This window comes from Heteronotia binoei, chromosome 1 (genome assembly GCF_032191835.1).
Source record: "Heteronotia binoei isolate CCM8104 ecotype False Entrance Well chromosome 1, APGP_CSIRO_Hbin_v1, whole genome shotgun sequence".
In the NCBI taxonomy this organism is placed as follows: domain Eukaryota; kingdom Metazoa; phylum Chordata; class Lepidosauria; order Squamata; family Gekkonidae; genus Heteronotia; species Heteronotia binoei.
In genome coordinates, this window is record NC_083223.1 from 258,335,728 (window position 1) to 258,354,781 (window position 19,054).

The 19,054-nt window shown below is 49.1% G+C and overlaps 1 protein-coding gene across 1 annotated transcript; it reads right to left on the minus strand.

Annotated features, from left to right (window-relative positions):
* Positions 1–1,371: 1,371 nt before the first annotated feature.
* Positions 1,372–18,533, minus strand: LOC132580420 (phospholipase A and acyltransferase 3-like). Its single transcript, XM_060251253.1, has 4 exons — positions 18,421–18,533; positions 8,996–9,098; positions 6,302–6,570; positions 1,372–1,482 (listed from the first exon to the last, which is right to left on the minus strand). The coding sequence occupies exons 1-4, from the start codon at positions 18,436–18,438 to the stop codon at positions 1,372–1,374; spliced, it is 501 nt and encodes a 166-aa protein (XP_060107236.1). The 5' UTR covers positions 18,439–18,533.
* Between the last annotated feature and the right edge of the window lie 521 nt (positions 18,534–19,054).

Consider the following 19,054-nt stretch of genomic DNA (forward strand, 5'->3'; position numbering starts at 1 on the left):
GCAGGGGAGCGGTCATGGTGACCCCTAGCCCTGGCCAGGCCGCTGGTGGGGTACCCTTGCTGTTTGTGAGGTTAATTAATAAAGTGGCCCAATTTTATTCCAATCACTTGTTCTGTCTCGTTATTTTGTCCTTGGGGGGCAACTATCAGTCAGGTCTGTGATGAACATCTGATGTATCTGACAGAACCCAGCCCTATCATACAGTAAGCATAAACTTTTACTTAGTTAAGGCAATACTATGAGGGCAAGAAGCCCCTTCTCTTCAAATAACAATCTGTATACAATCAGTAGTACTCTCTGTGTCAAGGAGGAACCATGGAGATGCATAGACGTTATTACTTCAAGGCTGAAACTAAAAGAAGTCAACAATTATTCTAGAGCAAAGTGTACTGACAGAACAGGCCAGGTCTGAGAGAGATGCGAAGCCTTAGGGGGAAAAGAACCAAACAGAAATGGCTACCAGACAGGAATTGGCCCAGGCTCACTTGGAATTCCGGCACAGTTATACTTTGACATTTTTGCACCACAAGCTGTATTGGGACCACACCATCATTTCATACACATTGGTGCTCAGGACACCCCACTTTGGAAAAATTAGAACAAAAACAAGGCTGTGGACCAGGAAACAGCATATGTCCTTTCAATAAAGACACAATTAATCAAAACGGACTACTAGGATTGGCATTTGTTCAGATTAAGAATTCTTATGAATTGTTTATATTCTGGAAACTTTCTCAAAGGAAGGCAGAAAGTTGTATTTTCCGCTTTTATAGACTGAAGTGAGTCACTGAAGTGAGTGACATGTCTCCAGCTGATATAGTACAGGCACATCTGAGCACCAATTTATAATAAAGCAGGAAAAAGTAAATTATGCAGAGAAATTTCCCAGCAGCCCTTGAAAATTACAGTGGTTTAGACTCATGATGAGCTGCACAAGAATCAAAGAAGGGCTTAGAAATTAAGATCTGAAAGAGAGAAGAGACCATGGCTGACAAAAGAAGAGGGAATAGAGCAATATAATCTACAGGGGAAGAAAGATAGCAAATATCTCTAAACAAAGCAATCCCCTAGAAATTGCTATATGTGGGGCTCTAACCACAAAGATGAATGTGTGAAGTGATTTTTGCAGAAAAAAAGCCTGGGATAAGAAGCTTGTAGATGTTTAGACCCACCCACTGACGTAAGGAGTTACAACCTAAAAGGGTAGTGGAACAAAGTAGTGCTTCAGACCAACACAGCTGCTCACCTGAAGCTAAAAGGTGTAATCATTAAGACCAAGATTATGGTATATCAAAGAAGGGGGGGGGTAGCAATTATTCTGCCTTTGGTTCAGTTTCCAGCAAAAGCTCTCTTCATCTCTTGTTTCAGCGGTCACTCATTTTGATGTTTTCGAACAAATGATTTGTTTATCATACTTGCCACGGCGACAATGCCGATAACGGCTAGGGAAGCACCTATGGTCTTCATTACACCATCCCTGACCTGCAGGAAAAAAACAGAAGATTGGGTTTTCGTGGTAGGTGCTTATTCATTCCCACACTGATAAAAAAAATGAACACCAAAAAACCCCAATGTTTGTTAATAAAAAGGATGGGAATAAACAGGAAACAAATATACTCTTTCTCTACACTTTCCTTTGAATGGCCATGTGGTCTGCGTATAAAACTTGGACTTTTCAGAGTTTTGTCTGTCTGAAATAAGGCAGAGGATCTGTCGAATGAGGGGCATAGCCCCTGATAAAGTGACCTACCCTGGATGGAAAACAAAGACTACTACAGGATTCAATGTTTCTCACTGAATCCCTTAGAACCAATAGTAATGAATACATAACAACAAATATGATAAACAAAATAAGAATCTAAAACTGTTGTGTATGAAGACTCGAGTGATGACTTATATGGGTGTTCCTGCCTGACTCATTGGAGCCATTAGAACAGAGCTTGGGGATTTGGGAATAATTGGCAGCAGGATCCAAATCCCTGCTGCCCTGCTCCAATCACGGGTTCCCTGCTGGTTTGAATGACCCAGTAACGTGCTTGCATGGGAATCCAGAGTTGTATATAGTTGGCCTCTTTGGCCCAGTTCTTCAGTCTTTTAGTGCAGCCCTATACTACGCTGTACCTAATAATGAGCTGATGATCACTACCACCTTGCCTCTTCATTGTGTTGAACCCACTATATTATAAAAACAAAAATAACAACATTAAATAATGCACATGCAGAATGGAGGAGATTGGATTTGTACCCTGCTTTTCACTCCAAGTGGCTTACAATCTCTTTCCCTTCCCACAACAGATATCCTGTGAGATAGGTGGGGCTGGCAGAGCTCTGAGAGAACGGTGACTGACCCAAGGTCACATCAGCAGGTGCATGTGAAGGAGTGGGGAATCAAACCTGGGTCTCCCAGATTAGAGTCTGCGCTCATAACCACTACACCACACTGGCTATGCATATTATGCATAGAGTCTCCAGAGCACAGGGCAATGAACACAAAGGGAGGTCCCTGCTTTTCAGAGTTTACAATCTAAAATGTGAGACAGGGAAGCCACAGAAAATGAGTAATTTTGGATGGGGAGTCATGATAATCTGTGTTGCCAACTGGAGACTGGGAAATTCCTGGATATTTGGAGGTAAAGCCTAGGGAGGGACTTCAGCTGGGCATCATTCCATACAGTCCACTCTTCAAAGCAATCATTTTCTCCAGGGGAACTGATCTCCGTCAGTCTGTTAATCACATGTTCAGGAACACATGGGAGAAATCCCAGACTCTGAAAACTAAGCAATTTTATTATGATTCAACTTGAAGAATTACTGTGTGTGTTAAGTGTCATCAAGCTGCTTCTGACTTATGGTGACCCTACAAATTAATGTTCTCCAAAATGTCTTATCATTAGCACCAGTCCTCAGGTCTCGCAAACTGAGGGACAGGACTTCTGAGTACATCCTTCTCATGTTGAGTCTTCCTCTTTTCCTGGTTCCCTCAACTTTTCATAACATTACTGTCTTTTCCTGAAGAACTACTAGCATATCCTAATTTAACATTGTTCAGGATAGAGATACAGTTCAGAGGACTGCATTTTTACACCATTTCTTTTTATCCTTGCTTAGCCTGACATTTGTACTAATTATGTATGTGGTTTTTATTTATTAAACCTGCTTATATTCTAGCTGTCCAAAGCCTGGTCTGTGTATCCACACTTCCCTATTTCAGTCCTGCATTTAAAGAGAGGTAAGGGGAGGAGCAGCAGTTGAGCTCACCTTCTCTAAAGTGCAAAAACATGAGGGCACCAAAGATGGTTGCCACGCTCGTGAGTATGAGTGAAGCGGGAGATGTAGCAACCAGGCCAGAGGTGGCCAAAGTGTGGCTCAGGAGCCACATGAGGCTCTTTTCACATGTATTATGCAGATCTTGAAGCCCCAGCCACCATGTTGGCTGGCTTGGGGGATCATTTGTCTATTTAAATCCTTTAACTTGCAGCTGCTGGAATGGCCTTAGGTTAGCCATAGCTCTCATAGGAGTTGTCCTTGAAAGGGCAGCTGCTGTAAGAGCTCTCTCAGTCCCACCCACCTCACAGGGTGTCTGTTGTGTGGGGGGGGCATAAAGGAGATTGTGACTGCTCTGAGACTCTGATTCAGAGAGAAAGGCGGGGTATAAATCTTCCTCCTCCTCCTCCTCCGCCAAGCCTGCCAATGTAGGGGGCTTGGAGAATGCATTTAAAGTTGCTTTATTCCCACCTCTCTTCATCTCTTCCTCCCTCCCTTTCTCTCTCCCCCCTACCCCTCTAAAGTTAAATGTGTTTTTCAAGCCCAATCTCACTGCTACACCAGCTAGCTGGCTTGGCTCAGAGGATGCATTTCTCTCTTTAAATCCCTTCTCCAAGCCAAGACTGCTGGCATGGGTGCAGGGGAGGGGGTTTGGAGAACACACTGAAACCACACATACTTTCCACCTTTCTTTCTCTTTCATTCCCCTTTCTTCCCTCCTATTTGCTTTCTTTCTACTTTTCTTTCCCTTCCTTCCTTCCTTCCTTCCTTCCTTCCTTCCTTCCTTCCTTCCTTCCTTCCTTCCTTCCTCCCCCTCCCGCCATTTGCTTTGTTTCTCTTTCTCTCTCTCTTCCCCCATTCTTCCTCCACCCACCCATCTATTTGCTTTCTTTCCAGCTCTTTCTTTTTTTCACCTTTCTTTCTCTCTCCACCTTTCTTCCTCCCCTTCTTTCACCCATCTATTTGCTTTCTCTCTCCTTCTCTCCACCTCTTTCATTCTTTCCTTACATGTCTCTCTCTCTCATTTGTTTCCAATTGAGGGAGCTAGAGAATGTTTGCCAAAATATATCACTTAAAAAAAAAAGTCAGGAAACAAATAGTTCTCGTTACCTAGCAGTTCAGTTGATTACCATCAAAGATCACTTGAAGATTAAAATAAATAAGATATTATGCCAGCAGCTCAAGGCTGCTTTTATTCTTGCCTAATGCCCTCTCTCTCTCTCTCTCTCTCTGTATGTTTAATAATATATAATTGGACACTGAATTGGACAGGGGAGTGGTCAGCATTTTGGAAGCTGGTGGGCCAGAGTGAGTCCGCTGTGTTCATGACTTTCAGCTCTCAAACATCTCACATTTATTCTGTGTGGCTCTTACATTAAGCAAGTTTGGCCACCCCTGAACTAGGAAGAGTATTTTGATAGAAAGACAGTCAAGAGTGCTGTAAGTACAAATACTTTTAGCAGGAGACATTCTTCCAGATTTGTTGGTGTCATCAGTCACAACTCAGAGGAAAAACTGAGAAGCCCAGGAAAGAGTTTCTGGTGGGCAAATACTTGAGACAGAAGTAGGACTTTTCTGAGCTTCTGGACACACAGGAGACCATTTTCTTAGTAATAGTGTCCCCCACAATTAACATTAACATAGAGGACTGAAATTTCCCACCATGTGTGTGGCACTTGTATACCTCCAATTCTTTAAATCATGCAAGGAGGCTGACAGCTGCCCCTGTCACCTCTCCCACACAATTTGGATCATGGGGTGGTGGAAGAGAGTGAATGCCACTAGTTGGGGGCCACAAGTCAGGGGGCCCGGCCCAGAAGTTGGGGGACAGGGCCCCCACAGGCCCCCAACGGCTATGGCCTGCTCCAGGTGTTTATCTGTTTGTCACTAGAAGTTCCAAAGAATCTTTGTTTCATCATTCTCCATGAATTTGTCTGGTTTGTGCTCCCATGAGTTTCTGGCTGATGGTAAGCCATACTTCTTGCAAAAATTCCAATGCAACATAGCTGCAACTATTACACTACTACTACTACTTTAAAATTATGCCACCTTTTCGCCCAATCGTGATCCCCAAGGTTACAAACATTAAAAACACATTAAAATGATAAAATAATTAAGTAAAACATACAAACACCACCAGAACCAGATAAAACAAAGTATCTTCTGCTGGCAGAAGACACCAATGGAGGGAGATGGAAAAATCTCCCTAAAGACAGAGTTCCAGAATCTTGGTACCATGACAGAGAAGGCCCTTTCTTTAGTTGCCACCTGTATAGCTTCAAATGGCAGGGACAACCGAAGCAGGGCCTCCGAATATGGTTCTAACCATACAGGGCTTTAAAAGTCAATGCCAGCACCCAGGGGTCATTTAGTAGAAAAAGAGGTGCCAGAGCTCATTAGCACAACTCCTTTGCATATGCCACACAACCCTGACATCATCGGAAGGTGTACTAAATTATATCCGCTCAGCAGTTACCTTAAAATGCTTCTTGAGTTATAATTGTCATAATAAAACCTTACTGCATTCATACTTCTTAAATTACTTTCTCCTATGTGGCTGCAGTGCATGATTATTTCCATCTGTCTGCTTATATGTTTTGGTTACTTTCCCATATTTTTAGTGGGGGAAAATATTAGAAAGTTTTGTCAGATCTCAGACTTCAGCAAAATTCTCACATGGGGTTTGAACAATGAAGTCCACAAGTAAGTTTGGGGGGTGGGGCTTAGAAAGAGCACAATAAAATTTAGAGGTTCTGGAGATCCACTCCTGTGGGCTCCTGCTCAAAATGAGGCCTGCCAGCACCTCAAATTGAGCCCAGAAGCCACCTGGAAGTCAATATGGATGGAACAAGGCTGGAGTTTTATGGTCCCTCCCTACAACCCACTCCAGTCAACACTCCAGCCACAAAAGAGTGGTATGTGCAAGCCGAGAAGAAGATAACATCTTGTCTGGTCAGGCCAGACCAGAAGACTATACCCCAGAGTACAATATCACTGCATAGATTATCAATATTCACAGAAAAAGAGATCTACATACCTGGTCACTGACAGGGTTGCCATAACGCAGATTAGTGACGAAATGCTCGCAGTTCTCACTGAGCACATTGTAAGGCATCACTCTTCCCACCTCTGCCTTTGCCCTGGAGATGATCTCATACACAGGGAGTGGTAGGTATCTGCCATCGTATTTGTTATTGATTTTGTACTTGTCATTCCCCACCACTTTCAAAAGAGGATCCTTCCTCACCACTGCACGGTCAGTTGTAATAGAAAGAAGACTACCAAAGCCAGCTCCTGCGACCTCACCTTGAGAGCAGGGGGGGGGGGGGAACACACAAAGCAACTTTCAGTCTAAGTAATCTGCAGTGCATCAATAAATTCCTCTATACATTTTTGTCTTCCGAGTAATTACACAAAAAGGATTTTTCTAGTGGGTAATTTGGAAAGATTACAGCATATATTTGTAAGCATTTTTAGAAACATTTTGATGCAATTAATATTTTTTTGCAATTTGAAGTTACACTGTTTTTTGAGCCAAATTTTCAGTGAAATTATTTGCATTTTAAAAAAACCCTAGCAAGTCAGGAAGAAAAGTTTTAACTAGTTCTCAGCACTGGGAGAGTCCATACAGGCCATCCAGTCCAACCCCCTGCCTAATACAGGATCAGCCTATAGCATCCCTGACAAGTGTTTGTCCAGCTGATGCTTAAAGATGGCCCTGAGGGGAGGTGTTTAGGGGGAGGTGTTTGTGAGTTTCCTGCATTGTGCAGGGGGTTGGACTAGATGACCGTGGAGGTCCCTTCCAACTCTATGATTCTTTGATGGGGAATTTGTCACCTCCCTAGTGTCAAGCAATTGGATCTCAAAGTAATCAGTCTTTGATTTGAAACAAAGTATGATCTATTTGATAGTCCAGGATTGAGCTAAGGATTGGAACTGATACACAGTAACAGTGAAAGGCATACTTAAAGGTGGCACATCAAAGAGTTTCTAAACAAAGCTACATTCTCTAAACAATGCTATATTCACGTGTGAAGATTCACACAGTAATCCCTTATCTCTCTGTGGTTTCCTTCCTTGGGGTCAGGCCTGGGAACCTGTCCCTGGAGGCGCTTTATCTTCAAAGAGGAAATTCCTGCATTTGTTAGTAAAAGCGAGAGGCGCAAACTACCCCCTAAATGTTACCTGCTTTGATGTGCCCAGCTTGGCTCTGGTTAGTAACATTTATGAAGTTTTACAGATAAATTCAATTGCATTATTTCATTAGCATTAGATTATTGAAAGAAAGATTCACATTGCTTGACACCTAGGTAGCTGATTCCACTATTGAACAACTTTCTGTAAAAAGATTTTCCTAAGATCCAGCTGCTATATTTATTTATTTAGGGAATGGGAAAGAATCCTGGCTCCACCCTCAAAGTCTCCAGATATTTCCTGAGTAGGACCTGGCAACCCTACACTAAGATGATCCTATTGGGTTCTTCTCGTGGTCTTTTGTTTTTATGAGGGGGAATCGGGAAAGACCAACTCCACAAAGACCATGGATCACTGGATATACAATATCTCTAATAACCCTTGAAATAATTATAGGAAAATAAATCAAAAGTCATCACTCTGAAAGAGGATATATCAGTCTGCACATCAATATGTAATACTGTGAATTCACATGCAGGTCAAGGTGTGCAGTGTCAAAGTCATTTGATCAGCTGGCCAGTGGAGGGACTTACCAGGAGAAAGAGGAAGGTCCAGTCCATGATGCCGGTGCTGTGCAGGAAGTAACAAAATCGCCAGCGGCATCCAGGCAATGCTCTGATATTTGGGAAAAAACTCTACAGTAGAAGTCATTTTTACCACAAAGTTTTTGCCCAAATGCTAGGGTCACAGTAAAGTCACAACATGATGACATCACTTCCTGTGAGATGCCAGCAATGTTGCCTGCTTCTTTCTTCTGGTAAGTTCCCCTCATCTCCCACCAATTGCCAAGAAAGACTTGGCAACCCTAAGCACACTCCATGATTATACTGTGTTTCTTAGCTGAGGAAAGTGTATATAATTTGCCTTTTGTCAAGACCTCCTCTGCCCAACCCAGTGACTCAGGAGAAGAGACGGATGACCAGAGGAATCAGGGAGGGCCCAGCTCTGCAGACTAAGCTGCTGCTAACATTCTGGCAGTCACAAGCCCCCTGCTAGAGCCTGCAAAGGAAACCTCACCACTGATCCCTGAAAAAACCACCAGACCTCCACCAGGCAGGATGTAAATATGGGCCCAGGAGATGCTATCACTGCAGGAACAGCAGCAGCAAATGATCCAGCCCAAGGTGGCCCAAAGGAGGTGAATGCTAAGTTGCCACCCCAGGCTTACGCAGTGAGAGCAATAATTCTTTGCAGAATCCCAGACAAAGCTCAGCCACAGGAGCTTAACATCTGCTAGCAGAGCAGCTTAGCCTGATTACTTCCCAGCCAGTTTAGGCAGAGGCTTGGGAAAGCTGACACTGGATCAACTGGCCCATTAGATGCAAGCCTGTGTTCCAGTTGGCACTCTCAAGCCATGCTGGCTGAAGCTGAGGGGACTGGAATGGATTGTCTTGAAGAGTGAAGGACACTATAAGTGCTACACTGGAATACTAGTGCTAGCATGGAATTCACTGGCAGAGGGAGTGGTATCTGGAAAGGTCCTTAGCTATTTTCTCCATAAATGTTGCTTTCTGCCCTTTAGTAGAGAAGCCCTTACTTTCTGGAGCCAAGTGGACCACATATCCATCGCCTATGTAGATAGCCCAATGTTGATAAAAAGGCCGTTCAATCTCAATCAGATCTCCAGGTTTTGGCTTCATCTGCAAGAATTAACAGAAGGGTAAGTCTTTTTCAACAGCAGCTACAGAGACTCAACTGGGGGGGCTGCTTGTGAAAGTTTCTACAGGGCCTGTCTTCATTGTGCCTTAGAGCGGGGGTGTCAAACATGCAGCCCCGTGAGCAAAATCAGGCCCCCAGAGAGGTCCTACCAGGCCCGCAAACAAATCAAAAGCAGGTTTGCAACTTACAGATACAACACCTGAACAGCATACACAAGATTGCTACAGCACAGACATTGTCTCCAGATTTTGATGTAATAATTCAGACCACAAGGTGTCAGTTATCAAAGACTGTTAAATAAACAAAGCATTGCAAGAGTGGTAATGCTTTAAGCATGTTTTAAGTCTTTTTTTTAAAATTAATTGTGTTTGTAGATCCAGATAGGCAGCCATGTTGGTCTGAAGCAGTAGAACAAGAAAAAGATGATATTGGATTTATATCCCGCCCTTCACTCCGAATTTCAGAGTCTCAAAGAGGCTCATAATCTCCTTTATCTTTCTTCCCCACAACAGACACCCTGTGAGGTGGCTGGGGCTGAGAGGACTCTCACAGCAGCTGCCCTTTCAAGGACAACCTCTGCCAGAGCTATGACTGACCTAAGGTCATTCCAGCAGGTGCAAGTGGAGGAGTAGGGAGTCAAACCTGGTTCTCCCAGATAAGAGACTGTAGTATATCGCCATTGCGATACAACGCAATAACGCAATTACACTCAACCAAGCCAAACGCGCCCATGCGCAGAGGCGACTGGGCTGTCCCCAGGCGCCCCAGCACAGGGCGCGTAACCCCCGCCAATCACCAACTGCGGCGGGAAGTTTAACAGGCCAGGATTGGGCTGGCCTGTCCAGAAGGTTGTACCGGGAGTTGTATATAAGCGGGACCCGGCCCGCGTGTTCCTTCTTCTTGTAACGTGCCTTCATTAAAGCATGTTGCCCGACCAACGTCTCCTGTCTCAGTACGTTACAGTGGCGACGAAGGTGGGATCCGGCTACACCGGAGACCGGGCAACCCACAGGCCACGATCGCCGCCGCCATCAGCATGACTCACCAGAGCGGCACCACCGGCCACATCGAGACATTCAACCCCGCGAATCCCGAGGCCTGGGAGTCGTACTCGGAACGGGTTGAGTGCTACCTGAGGGCCAACCGGATCACAGAAGACAGCATGAAGAGGGACGTTCTCCTGAGTGTCTGCGGGGCGGCCACATTCGAGATCGCCAAAGGTCTCTCGGCCCCCGCACGGCTCACAGAGAAGTCCTACGAGGTCGTCAGGCTCCTCACGGGCCACTTCTTGCCTCAACCGTCGCGAGTGGCCCGCCGGTTCCTCTTCCATAGGAGGGATCAGGCCTCAGGGGAATTGGCCGCCGACTACCTGGCGGCCCTATGCCAGATCGCAGGCAACTGCAACTTCCCTCACCTGGAAGAGACCCTGGCCGATCGGTTCACGTGGGGCCTTCGTGATGAGAGGCTAAAGCAGAAGCTCTTTGCGAAGGAAGAGCTCACCCTCCAGAGCGCCTTCAGCGAGGCCGTGGCGTTCGAGAGAACCTCGAGGACCTTCCCCAAGGCGAGGACGGACGCGGTCCACTACGAGGAGCTGGACCCCGACCATCAGGACGAGGGAGAAGTGTTCCAGCCGCGCCGCCCAGCAGGGGCCACCAACCGCACACCACAGCGACCCCGAGCCACCGATCGACCCCCGGCGACGGAGAGACCTCCAGCCACGAAGTGCGCCAGCTGCGGCGACCCCCACGACAGAAGGGACTGCCAGTACCGGACCTGGGACTGCTGGAGCTGCGGGAAGACCGGCCACATAGCGAGGGCTTGCCGGGCCAAGTCCAACCGCCGGAGGCCGACCACTCACCACGAGTCAGCGGAGTTCCACTCCACGGCCTCCACCACCCTCCAGGTACTGAACTTGCCCCTTACCATCCCCAACAAGATCTAAATGGCGGTCCTCATTGAAGGAGCCCCATGCCAAATGGAGGTGGACTCAGGCTCCTCCATTTCCATTATTGTGGAGGAGACCCTGAGGAAACTGTGCCCCCGCCAGCGGCTCCAACTAAGGCCGGCGGACTTCATACTGCGGGACTTTCAGAAGAACCCGGTTCAAATCGCGGGGTGGGCCCGGGTGCAAGTTGAGAGGGGGTCCTTCTACGGCCCGCTGGACATCCTGGTGGTAAAGCGCCAGCTTACCACCCTGCTAGGACTGGCGTGGTTCATACCCTTGGGGATCCGCTTGGAGGGGGTGGGGCAAATCCTAACACCCAGGGGGTTCGGGGAGGTATGCCTAGAGTTCCCCGACGTGTTTGACGGTTCCCTGGGAAGTTACAAAGGGCCGGCCATCTCCCTACCGCTTGACCCGACGGTCAGGCCGATCCGGCTCAAGGCTAGGCGGGTCCCGTTCGCCTTGAAACCAAAAATAGAGGCCGAACTAGACCGCCTCACTGCCCAAGGGGTCCTGGAACCGGTGGACTACGCCACCTGGGAGACTCCCATCGTAACCCCGCTCAAGCCAAACGGGGAGGTGCGGATCTGTGCCGATTATAAGTACACAATAAATAAGGCACTGCAGGACAACCCCTACCCCGTGCCGGTGGTGAGCCACGTCCTGGCAGCCCTAGCGGGGTCTAAGATCTTCGGGAAGCTGGATCTGGCACAAGCCTACCAACAGCTCCCGGTAGATGCTAAAACGGCGGAGGCCCAAACTATCGTGACACACCGGGGGGCCTTCCGAGTGCGGAGGCTACAGTTCGGGGTCAGCATCGCGCCGGGGATCTTCCAAAGTATAATGGACGTTCTCCTTAAAGGGATCCCCGGAGTCCAGCCGTTCTTCGATGATGTTTTAATCGCCACCCCGGACTCTGAAGAATTCGGCAACCGCCTAAGAGAAGTGCTCCGCCGGTTCCAGGCAGCGGGGCTCAAGGTCAAGAGGGAGAAATGCTTGCTGGGGGTGCCACGGGTGGAGTTCCTGGGTTTCGCTGTAGACGCAGCGGGAATCCACCCAACGGAGGAAAAGACCCGAGCCATCGTGCAAGCCCCGGCCCCCACCTGCAAAGCGGAGCTACAAAGCTTCTTGGGGGTGCTCAATTTTTACCATTCGTTCCTCCCCCACAAGGCAGCCCTAGCAGAAGCCCTACACCGGCTGCTGGACAAAAAAGCCCCTTGGGTTTGGGGCAAACGACAAGCCGCCGCGTTTCAGGCGGTCAAGGACATCCTGGTGTCCAATGCGGTGCTCCACCATTTTGACGAGGGCCTCCCCATCATCCTGGCTTGCGATGCGTCGCCTTATGGGGTGGGCGCAGTCCTGGGGCACCAACTCCCAGACAAGAGGGAGGTACCGGTAGCGTACTACTCCCGTACACTCACACCAGCCGAGCGCAACTATGCGCAGATAGATAAGGAGGCTCTGGCAATCGTGGCGGGGGTCCGCAAGTTCCATGAATATCTGTACGGGCGGCGGTTCACAATAGCCACTGACCACAAGCCGCTCCTGCGTCTGCTGGCCCCGGACCGCCAAACCCCCCCAAATACTTTCACAGCGCGTGTTGAGGTGGAACCAATTCCTCAACTCTTACATGTACACACTAGTCCACCGGGCCGGCAAGGCTATGGGCCACGCGGACACGCTCAGCCGTTTGCCACTACCCGACACAGAACCAGCCCCAGCCCCCGCACACCATGTCATGTTGGTCGAATCCCTCCTGGAGCAGCCCCTCCACGCTGCGGAGGTGGCAAAGGCGACAGGGAAGAACAAAACGCTGGCAAGGGTTCTTGACTGGGTGGGGGGTGGCCGGAAGGGAACATGGGGGAAGAGTTTAAGCCCTACAAAATGAGGAGAGAGGAGCTAGCAGCCCACAAAGGGTGCATCTTATGGGGAAGCAGGGTGGTGCGCCCCCCCCGCTGCAGAAGCGAGTTCTGGAGTCGCTTCACGAGACCCACCCCGGCATAGTCCGGATGAAGGCTCTAGCCAGGAGCTACGTCTGGTGGCCGGGGATGGATGAGGAGATCGAGAACTGGGTGTGGAGGTGCAGCATATGTCAGGAGTCACGCCCCGAACCACCAAGCGCCCCGGTCACACGGTGGGAAACCACTAGGAAGCCTTGGTCCAGGCTCCACTTAGACTTCGCGGGGCCCTTCCAGGGACAGATCTTTCTGATCATGGTGGACGCCTACACCAAATGGCTGGAGGTCATTCCAGTAGCGTCCACTTCATCAGCAGCCGCAATACGGGCACTGCGCCGGGCCCTGAGCACCCACGGTATCCCGGACGCTATCGTCACAGACAACGGGGCGGCCTTCACCTCTGGGGAATTTCAGGCATTCCTGCAGAGGTACCTGATTAGGCACATAAGGTCTGCCCCGTTCCACCCGGCCACCAACGGACAGGCAGAGCGGATGGTCCGAACGACCAAGGAAGCCCTGGGCCGGATAGTGCAAGGCGACTGAGACCACAGGCTAGCTGCCTTCTTGTTTGACAACAGGGTAACCCCCAACCCCGTCACAGGGGTTAGCCCGGCAGAACTCCTCATGGGGCGAAAGCTTATAACCAGACTAGACAGGCTACACCCCGACCGAGCGTCAGACATTCGCGGGTCCCCAGAGGTCAGGGACACCGCCAGGAGGTTCTTTGCAGGAGATCCAGTATACGCCCGAAACTACGCCAGGGGACCTGAGTGGTGGCGGGTCGGGTGCTGCGGGTAACAGGGTCCCGCCACTACGAGGTATCCACAGAGGGGGGCCAGGTCTTACGGCGGCACATCGACCAACTGCGCCACCGCACTCTCCCGGAAGTGCCTACAGAAGCGGAGGTGGCAAGACCCGGAGGAGAGCCAGCCGGGGCCCAACCAGAGGACGCTGCACCCGCACCGATCCTACCGACCGGTGAGTCCCCAGGGCCAGCAGAGCCCGAGAGATCAGCAGAGCCGGACCAACAGCCCGCTGCCGCACCGCTTCCCGCAGAAGCCCCCGCCGCAGAAGCCGTGCCTACACCACACGCCGCCCCGAGACGATCAACCAGGGAACGCCGGCCTCCCGCCTACCTAAAGGACTATGTACAATAACTAGGGGGGGAGGAGTGTAGTGTATCGCCATTGCGATACAACGCAATAACGCAATTACACTCAACCAAGCCAAACGCACCCATGCGCAGAGGCGACTGGGCTGTCCCCAGGCGCCCCAGCACAGGGCGCGTAAACCCCGCCAATCACCAACTGCGGCGGGAAGTTTAACAGGCCAGGATTGGGCTGGCCTGTCCAGAAGGTTGTACCGGGAGTTGTATATAAGCGGGACCCGGCCCGCGTGTTCCTTCTTCTTGTAACGTGCCTTCATTAAAGCATGTTGCCCGACCAACATCTCCTGTCTCAGTACGTTACAGAGACCACACAGTTAACCACTACACCAAACTGGCAGGAGTCAAGTAGCACCTCTAAAACCAACAAACTTTTATTCAGACTATAAGCTTTTGTGTGCATGCACACTTCTTCAGATGAGGATTATGCTACCTGGCATCACATTTTATGGCACACATTTTATGACATACATGGCCTTACCCGACAAAGTCTCATTTATGTCAGATCCGGCCCTCATAACAAATGAGTTTGACATCCCCTGCCTTAGAGAGTAAGTGAGAGACAGAGGAGGAGGAGACAGACAATCCTTTTGGGGGAGGCACACAGACACAGCATAGTATGTTAGTTGGCTGACATCTCTTGCACTCTAGAACACAAGTGTAAGGGACCAAGTGGAGTCCAACCTCTTTGCTGTGTGCAGTTTATTCACCAAGCGCTCAACCACAACCTGACACAGTGCCGTAGCCAGGATTTAATGTTTGGTGGGGCCCACAGCAGGATTTGTTCTTTGGGGAGGCCGGGGGGGCCACCCAGTTTGGTGGCCTTGGACTCTCAGCACTGTAAGCTGCCTTGAGTTCCACAAGCTTAACCCCCCTTCGCCTGGACAGTCACAGCAGCTCTGCTCCACCCCACCCCGACGGAATTCTCTCCTCTGCACGCCCAACAACTTGTGATTTGGACCCCTGCCCCTCTTGGCTGATTAAACCTTGCCTGAGGGAGCTTGGATGCCCTTTACGGGACATCATAAATAGATCCCTCCTGGAGGGGCGCTTTCCAACGCCCCTAAAAGAGGCCCTGGTCCGTCCCCTCCTGAAAAAGACTACAGCAGACCCGGCCGAATTGGCAAATTACCGGCCGGTCTCGAATTTACCGTTTTTAGGAAAAATGATAGAGAGGGCAGTGGCGTTGCAGTTGCAGGGCTTTCTGGATGACGCTTCCGTCCTGGACCCTTGCCAATCCGGCTTTCACCCAGGTCATGGGACGGAGACAGTGCTGGTCGCCTTAGCGGATGACCTCCAGCGGCATCTGGATCGAGGCGGTGTGGCGGTGCTGATGTTGCTAGACCTGTCGGCTGCGTTCGACACGGTCGACCATCAGCTACTGACCCGCCGCCTCGCCGATGTTGGGGTTGAGGGGTTGGCCTTACAATGGCTTTCCTCCTTCCTCAAGGATCGGGGACAAAGGGTGGCAATCGGGGGAGAGCTCTCCCAGAGACGCACACTACATTGTGGGGTGCCTCAGGGAGCAGTTCTATCCCCGATGCTATTTAATATCTATATGCGCCCCCTTGCCCAGATTGCCAGGAGGTATGGGCTTGGGTGTCACCAATATGCAGATGACACCCAGCTCTATTTGCTAATGGACGGCCGGCCTGGATGCGTCCCAGAGAATCTGGACCTGGCACTGCAGGCTGTGGCAACTTGGTTAAGACTGAGTGGGCTGAAATTGAATCCAGCGAAGACAGAGGTCCTCTGCTTGGGTCGGGGTGCTCTGGGAGGAGAAATATCTCTCCCGGTCTTTGACGGGGCGCCGTTGAAGGCGGCGCACCGGGTCAAAAGCCTGGGAGTTCTACTGGAGCCTTCATTATCAATGGAGGCCCAGATAGCAGCCACAGCCAAGTCAGCCTTTTTTCATCTGAGGCGGGCGAGGCAGTTGGCTCCCTTCCTAGAGCGTCGGGACCTGGCAACAGTGATCTATGCAACGGTCACCTCGAGATTAGATTACTGTAATGCCCTCTACATGGGGCTGCCTCTGTGCCGAACCCGGAAGCTGCAGCTAGTGCAGAACGCGGCCGCTAGATTATTGCTGGGGCTCCCAAAGTGGGAGCACATACGGCCGGGACTGCGTGAACTGCACTGGCTGCCAGTTATTTACCGGATTTGTTACAAAGTGCTGGTCATTACCTTTAAAGCCCTATATGGCCGAGGACCTGCCTACCTTAGGGACCGTCTCTCCCCACATGAACCCCAGAGAGCACTGAGGTCGGCAGGGAAGAACCTGCTGACTATCCCCGGGCCAAAAGAGGTAAAACTTCAAAGTACCCGTAACCGGGCTTGTTCCGTTATGGCCCCACAGTTATGGAACCAACTTTCAGAAGAAATGAGAGCCCTGCGGGACCTGGAGCAGTTCCGCAGGGCCTGCAAGACTACTCTGTTCCAAATGGCCTTCACAGACTAGAACTGTTAACTAAGTTCGCCATCTAGATAATAGCACAACTTATTTTTACTGTTTTAAAATTTTTAATAGTTTTAATTTATTATGGCTGAATGTTTTGTACTATGTATACTGAATTCTGTTGTTAGCCGCCCTGAGCCTGCTTCGGCGGGGAGGGCGGGATATAAATAAAAGGTATTATTATTATTATTATTATTATTATTATTATTATTATTATTATTATTATTATTATTATTTATGTGCCCCTCTCTGAGAGAGACAGAGACCTCTTGACCCCCCCCCCCCCTTTGCTCTGCATGCTGTGTTAGGGAAGGAGAGAGAGAAAAGCAAAAACACCAGGAGCAATGCTACTACTTGTTTAGAGTGGCGGTGCGCAAAGGGGACAGGTTGGGGGCCTCCAATGGAGGAGCCATACAGTTAGATGGGGGGTTGAAAGGATGGGCCTGGTCCCTCCTGGGCCCCACTGTAGCTATGGGCCTGACCTGACATAGTCCCAGACTGTGTTACAAAGAAAAGCTTTATAATCAGTGCTGTTGCAGGCCAGGTCTGACCACCCATGATTGAAGGGTAGTGGGGAGGGGGGGGTCAGTGGGCTCCCCAGGTCCTGTTCTGAGTGGCTGGGGTCATCTCTCCACACTCTGTGGTCTTCAGGAACCTCCTGCTCTGCTTCCAGCCTCAAGCTCCTGGCAGCTTCCTCCCTTGGCTTGCCTCTCTTGCTTAAATCACTCCTTTCCCCACCTGCTGCCTTCAGGGACTTACTCTCCCATAGGCTCACTGCCCCTTTACAACGAAATAAAGCTCTGTCCTCTATCAACAAGCCAGGAAAGGGATACAGGGCTGTGGCAAATTCCTTACATCCCAGGATTAATGATGAAATTTGTATCCTAGAAGGGTAATTTTGGGGTTTGCACTCTATAGAGGTACAAAGGCTATGAAGGACTCCTTGTTGACTGGCAGGAGGAAAGCGGAGGGACATGTCGGGAGGAGTGGCTACAGAGCAAGCCAGTGCCATAGAAATGCAGATGATGGCCTAGCCAGGAGGAACACAAAAGGCAGCCAGGAAAGGAAAGGTCCCCTGTGCAAGCACCAATCGTTTCCGACTTTGGGGTGACGTTGCTTTCACAACGTTTTCATGGCAGACTTTTTACGGGGTGGTTTACCATTGCCTTCCCCAGTCTTTTACACTTTTCCCCCAGCAAGCTGGGTACTCATTTTACTGACCTCAGAAGGATGGAAGGCTGAGTCAACCTTGGGCCGGCTACCTGAACCAGCTTTTGCTGGGATAGAACTCAGGTCATGAGCAGAGAGTTCAGACCACAGTACTGCAGTACTGCTGCTTTACCACTCTGCAGTCCCACCTAAACTATAGTTGCACCTAACCTATAGAGCAGAGGTGTCAAACTAATTTGTTACAAGAGCCGGACCTGACATAAATGTCAGTTTGTCACGCTGGGCCATGTTTGCCATAAAATTTAAAGCCGGGTGTGGGAGTTATACACTTTATAAAGGACACAGGCAAACCCAATTAAACAATCTTATTTTTAAACATGCTTAAAACATTTAACACTCTTATAGTATTTCCTTAAAGTATCTCCCTGATGCCCCTCTCTCATTTGAATTGTCTCTATAAAGGAAGCCATGGCTCTCAGTTTGTAAGACTGAGCAAGGCTATTGACGAAAGGATGTTTTGGAGGTCAATAATTCACAGGATCACGGTAAATTGAAACCCCTATCCTCTTCAGCCAAAGTCAGGAAAGTTAATTTCTAGATCTTTTAAACTTACTTCTGGCCTCCAAGACATGATGACTTGTGTTCAGATTTGTTGTCTTTTGTTGCTTTTATTTTCCTTTCAGTCCTCAGATTTTCAACTTTCACAGTCTTCAGGTCGGTTGAACTTTCCTGTCCTACTGTAATGTAATGGCAGGTGAGAGAAACATCAATTGTACTAACTTCCTTCCTGTTGAACTTCTGCTACTGCTACAGAATGTCATATCAGAAGCGTGTGACTCAAGCAATATACTCATTGCAAATCTAGAAACTGCTCAAAATGCTTATTTAAAGAAAAGATTCTAGCTCTATGTGTAACAAACTATTTTTGTGTGGCTCAAACAATATATTCACTACCAGTGCTTTTTTTAAAAATAGCAGGAACACACAGGAACGCAGTCCTGGCTGACTTGGTGTCAGGGGTGTGGCCTAATATGCAAATGAGTCCCTGCTGGGCTTTTTCTACACAAAGCCCTGCTCATTACATATCTAGAAATTATTCAAAATGCTTATCTGAAAAAGGTTGTTGCTGTACCTGTTACAGACTATTTTCTCACCCAGCAGAAGAAAGTTTGAGTCCAGTGGCACCTATAAGACCAACAAAGTTTTGGCCTTAGCGGTATAGGTTTTGGGTGCGTGTACACTTCTTC